This window comes from Saccostrea cucullata, unplaced genomic scaffold (assembly GCF_032062105.1).
Source record: "Saccostrea cucullata isolate Sc308-1 unplaced genomic scaffold, CSIRO_AGI_Scuc_v1 ctg1580, whole genome shotgun sequence".
NCBI lineage: Eukaryota > Metazoa > Mollusca > Bivalvia > Ostreida > Ostreidae > Saccostrea > Saccostrea cuccullata.
In genome coordinates this window covers 83,202-89,201 of record NW_026938867.1, presented here as the reverse complement: position 1 = coordinate 89,201, position 6,000 = coordinate 83,202, and the positions used below count along the sequence as shown (strand labels likewise).

The following is a 6,000-nucleotide window of genomic DNA, read 5'->3' as shown; positions in this document are numbered from 1 at the left end:
TTTATCATCTCTATGTTTGAATAATCTAGTTCTGTGTTGTTCAGTCCATACCTAGCAGGTGCTGTGTATGATGGTTTGGGTGTATCCATGGGAACACTGTCAATAATAGGGTTATCTCTCTGTGTAAAGGAACCACTTCCAAAGCCACCACCAAATCCTCCACTTCGTCCAGATTTCTGATTCTCACGGCGGGCCGCCTGCAGTTCCTTGGCCTTCTTCTGCATCTGAATCTTAGCTTCTTTTTCTTGTGTCTAAATATCGTAGAAACATGAACAACAATTTACAATGCTCTTGGAAAAAAAAACTATAAGTCAAAGGAGAGATTCCTTTAAAACCACCAAAGAATTTTGAAAAAATGTAAGTTATATGAAATATATTTATTTGATTCTTCCTGGCCAGTGAAAAGTAATACATTCTGAACATTTTCTTACCTCTCTCACAGATTTGAAAACAGCTTCTTCATGTGATTCCATTTCTGTAAATGTTCTGATCTGTGCAAGATTGACACTTTCTCTATAACCCAGAGCAACAATTTCATCAAAGGCAAATATCAGAGGAAAGGCTTGATCCACAATATCTTGCTCATCAAAGTTTTTACAATACTCTGGTATCTGTAATTTTAAAAAAAACTGATTTACTGGCCAGTAAAATACACAAAAGGAAGTCAGGCTTTAGAAAAGTAAATTTTTGAAACTGTTAATTTTAAACACCCTTTCAGATAAACTCAAAGATAATACTTACGACTCTTGCAAAAAGCCTGAGAGTTTCTAAATCCTCTAAAATGTTGCTAGCTTTAGTTGTGATTAGTAACATATAGAGCTTCTCTAATGGCTGGTAGACATATCGTACACTCTCAGTTTCTACAAATGTATGTTGTTTCCCAGAACTCATTAACTTTGGAAAAGCTGCCAGCAGTCCCTCAATTCGAGATCTTGTCATCTCAACAAATTGCCGAGATATTATTGCTGGAAAGAGGAATTACAATGTTTTTTTGAAAAATACTCTTTAAATGTTTAACAATTAGACGATCAAACTAACTTTTAAGATTGGTGTTGAACTGTTACACAAAGGACTAAGGATTTCAAATTCTCAAATTCACTTCATCTTCAGAAGTCTTGATTTTTTTTGGGGGAAATTTTAGAGATAACATACCTTTGCCTGACTTGTTGCAAACTGCTGCAGCAAGCAGTACCTACAAAGTTAATCAATAAAAATTATTTATGCCACTATCTGTCACACCTGGTTTAGCAATATAATTCGTTACTATGCATTAGCTGTGTATCAAAACAAACAAAGCCAGACTTGTCGAAATCCGTCGGTCCTGTCGGCAAGGCTGGTAAAAATTTGTCTGGACCGATAACATTTAAGAAAACGTCAGTCCAGATGACCGATTGAAAAAAATTGAGCATAGTGCAAATTTAATGAAGGTCGGGATCAGGATGCGTAGTTAATGGTCACAAACACGAAAAAAATGGCCGCGTACACAGCATGTTGACGATAGCTAAGTAAATTTGTTATAGCAAAGTTGTAAAACTTGTCATTTATGTCTATGTTAAAGACTCTCTATCCCAAGAAAGGAAACTTGTTAGATTGAAAGCTATTGAAAGTAACAAAGGACATGTTGGCGCTGTTATTCATATAACTTTTTCCGCATCAAAATAAGGTACTAGTATCTGGTCTGACAAAAGTTTGACTCGTCCGACAGAACATTCGATTTCAGACCAAATGTCTGACAGTGATTAAAAAATTTCGACAAGTCTGCAAAGCATTTCACTCTTAATTGTGAACAAATCAAAAAACTATGAATTTAGGCTGAAAAGGTGAATTTAAGGACATAAGACACAAACAAGCTCAAAAAAGATTTTCATAACTGAACTGATCATAGATGGTCATTTGATTATTATTTCATATTTATTGCCTATTCTTAACATTAATTGCAGATTGATATTGCTTAATTTTACTACACTGAAACTCAATGGGACATATGCTAACTGTATGGACATGTCTAAAGAAACATGCAATAATTCAGGTATGCAGTCAAGTAAAAGGGCATATACACAAGATACAGTATTTGTTATTCTATAAGTATAAATGTAATCAAATACAATTGCAAATTCTTTCACTTAATTCATAAGTGATTTGCTTATTTACTTAAAGAACATGTAGATGATGATCTATTCTTTTGTATAGTGTCTTGCATGCTCTCAATTTCTAATTAATGCAAACCGGTATCCGAAACAGAGAAAATTCGAACTTTTTGATAATCGGATATTTACATAGTGTATTAAGTTATGTTAAATAATGTTACACTATTTTTCTTAAAGTAACGTCAAATCTTATTCTTTCCATAGTCTTATCTTCGAGAAACTATTCTCACATTTAGTTCTATATGAATTTTTACATATTTAACAAATTGTAGAACATCATTTTCTTTGGGTTACAGAAAAACAATAAGTGTATAAAGATTCGTTTTCCCCCATAATCAAATCAGGAAAAATACGTACCATTTTGAAATTTGAAGATAAACAACTCTATCAATATGAAAAGGGCAAATAAACCTCGAAATATTGTTATTGTCGAGCTGGAAGTTCCAGCAAGTCGGCCACGTCAATCTGATATGTATTCCTCCGCTGCAAACAGAGTGTACTATTTTACTATTAAAAGGTTTTTATGGTATATTTGTAACCGTCTTTGCTATTTGATATTCAAGCTTACTTATTTTAAATATTTGAAAAGAATCAAGAGGGAAAATTCCTGTAAAATATTTTAAATAATTTTTTTATTGAAGGTTATTTGCCGGAAATAATTTTATTCAAAATAAATTCCAAATCTGAACAGTTATGACTGTACGTATATTTTATCCGGATTGCTTCAAATGTGAAATGTTTCTTTCAGATATTGTTGGAACTTACCAAGAAACAGCCAGATGCTGGCTATCTATGTCTCTGATACAATATAAAAAATCAGGACCGTCTCTATTTTTAAAGAAAGGGGGTAGGCCTACTCCTATAAAAGAGGATGCTGCGTGCCAACACATTTTTTTAAATTTCCCTAAACGTGTAGCAGATTAAAAGAAGAACTTTAAGTTACAAAAAAATTATGCTATTCTTTTTAGATACAAAGGTACACATAGCACAACGTAGAATAATATATTTGGAATATAATTTGCCAATAAATTAAGTTAATTTTGTTCTCAACTTGAATATGGTTACGAATTTATGCTGTGCAATGCTGATGCCATATTGTTTGTTGATGATAGACTTCCGATAAATTATATGATTTCTAAACTACGAATATCAGCAGTCATCAAGTTCTATGGTCGATACAATTACCTTGTTGAAAAATACTGTATTTATCATTATGTCAAAAGTAGACTTCCTTTTTTCATACTGATTGTTATGCCATCATTTACACACTGACTTGTCTGCGATTTTTTCTTTTTGTTCCCCGAACATGAAAAGGCGCACACGGAGAGTGTGACCGGTCGGCATTAGATGCTCGATCATCAATGGCACCTGATCCCATCTCTGATGTTTTGGAGGTCCGACTGTTTGCTCCACTTCTATTTTGTATTGTTTCATGGACTTTTGAACTCGAATTTACTGTTCGTTATCTTTACATATTTTTTTTCACGCTTCATTGTGTTTTCCAATACGAATAAAATATTATGGCAGTAAATATTATTATTATGCCCCTGGAGCGAAAGATCCCGGGGTGTTTTGTTTTTGTCCCGTCTGTCTGTTTGTCTCTATGTTGTCAACTAAAATTTAACATACTCCTTCACTATTGAGTACTTTTACCAAAAAAAAAAAAAAATGCACACACCACACTTTAACCTTGGCCATAACAGTTGGAGCTAGGGCTTTCATCCTTCACATGTGTATTTATTGTGACAAGACTTTTCAGTTGGTCTAAATATTTTTGACCTTGACCTAACAGTTTGATCCACTTTTTAAAACTTTAACCTTGGTCATATTTTTGAAGAGTTAGAAATAGGGCTTTCATATTTCACAGGTGTATTCCTTGTAACAAGACCTTCGATCCTTTGGGTACCAAAACGTTTAATTGACCTTGACCTTTGGAATTTGATATGCATTTGAGAGAATTCAACCCTCGCCATAAGCTACCACACGGGGGCATCAGTGTTTCACAAACACTTCTTGTTTTCATATTTTTTATGAGAAGAAAATAAATTATTGATATTTCTATTTACTGTCCCTTTTCTTCATATCAGGATACATTTTGTGAGACGTAATAGTCATTTCTGAAAAAGAAACGCTTCATGCTTCAATTTCATCTCCATTTGAACCGTTGACGAAAATCTATTTAAACCTACTGTTCATGATGAAAATAAGTATTGGGAATTTTGAAAAAATGTAAATAGGTTTTAAAATGTCTCAAAATGAAGTTCGTAATTGAAATCTCTTCGTGTACATGTACATGTAATACCGGTACTTTTCATAAATGTAACTCAGCTTGATTTAAAGTAAATGCCTATAAAATCGACTTTTATTAGCATTTTCTGAAAATATTTTAAAGTTTTGATATTTTTTCTGACATAATATAATGAAATTAAAAAAAGAAAATTTAAGAAAATACCATGGGTAAGTTGGTAACTACACATTACTTTGCATTTTTTGTGGAGAAATACAACCCTCTTTCTTCCAGATTTATGGTGAATTCAGTTTTACTCTTATGAGACAATTGATGCGGTATCCTTAACTGACACTGCTAAAGTCTTGAACTATATACGTGTGTAAGTATTCTTAATTTGGAATGAAGATGAAGATAAAGTTAGCATACAGTAACCAAGCTCAAGAAGCGGAGTTATGTGGAGAGATGTGTGATCCTCGTTATGACTGGATAAACGAGGAAATCAATTCAACACTAAAATAACGGTCTAACAATTTGAATGAATGACGATGAATTCAGCATTAAAATAACGGTCTAACAATCTGAATGAATGACGATCAATTCAGCATTAAAATAACAGTGTAACAATTTGAATGAATGTAAATATTCGTCGATCCTATGTGAGATTGTATCTTCAATCAAAGTCATTATACATGTATTGACCATAACAGTTGTGAAATAGTGACTTTAAAGAGGATGCAGGTACTTAATTTGTGTCATCCGTTTGTTTGTACATAACCTGCCTCTTTTCAAAGAATAGATTTGAACGACGAACATGATTTAGTAACAGGCACTTATGGCACGCCAAATTCACAAAAATGAGCAAAACATAGATTCACAGTCAATAAACTAGGTTTATCGGTTGTAAACTATAGTTTACGGACTGTACCGAACTATAGTTAACAACGTTAATCTATATTTTACTTCTGTAAACCACAGTTATAAACCTAGTTTATCAATTGTGAAACTAGGTTTAGCACGCCAAATTCACAAAAATGTGCTAATCATAGTTTCACAGTCGATAAACTATGTTTATCGGTTGTAAACTATAGTTTGCGGACTGTAAACTATAGTTAACAATGTTAATCTATATTTTACTTCTGTAAACCACAGTTAACGCGATAATCTATGTTTCACAATCGTAAACTATACTTAACACCAAAAATGATCATTTGCGATCGCAAAACATAGATTATCTGATAAATACAGTTTCACGATTTGTAAACTATGGTTTACAACTCTTAACTATAGTTAACGATCGTAAATTATAGTTTACAGACGTGAATCTATGTTTAACAACAAAATCTATTACAGACAGATAAATATGGCACGCCAAATTCACAAAAAATGAGCAAAACATAGTTTCACAGTCGATAAACTAGGTTTATCGGTTGTAAACTATAGTTTACGGACTGTAAACTATAGTTAACAACGTTAATCTATATTTTACATCTGTAAACTATAGTTAACGCGATAATCTATGTTTCACAACCGTAAACCATATTTAACACCGGAAACAATCATTTGCGATTGCAAAACATAGATTATCTGATAAATACAGTTTGACAATTTGTAAACTATAGTTTA

The 6,000-nt window shown here is 32.6% G+C and overlaps 1 protein-coding gene across 1 annotated transcript; it reads right to left on the bottom strand.

The window, feature by feature from the left end:
• Nucleotides 1–51: 51 nt before the first annotated feature.
• LOC134251559 (coatomer subunit delta-like) lies at nucleotides 52–2,648 on the bottom strand (the record flags this gene model as incomplete). The annotated part of the gene is made up of 5 exons (XM_062733961.1): nucleotides 2,505–2,648; nucleotides 1,153–1,192; nucleotides 742–965; nucleotides 432–611; nucleotides 52–251 (listed from the first exon to the last, which is right to left on the bottom strand). Coding segments are annotated over exons 1-5 (647 nt in total), but the record flags the coding sequence as incomplete, so codon positions are not given.
• Between the last annotated feature and the right edge of the window lie 3,352 nt (nucleotides 2,649–6,000).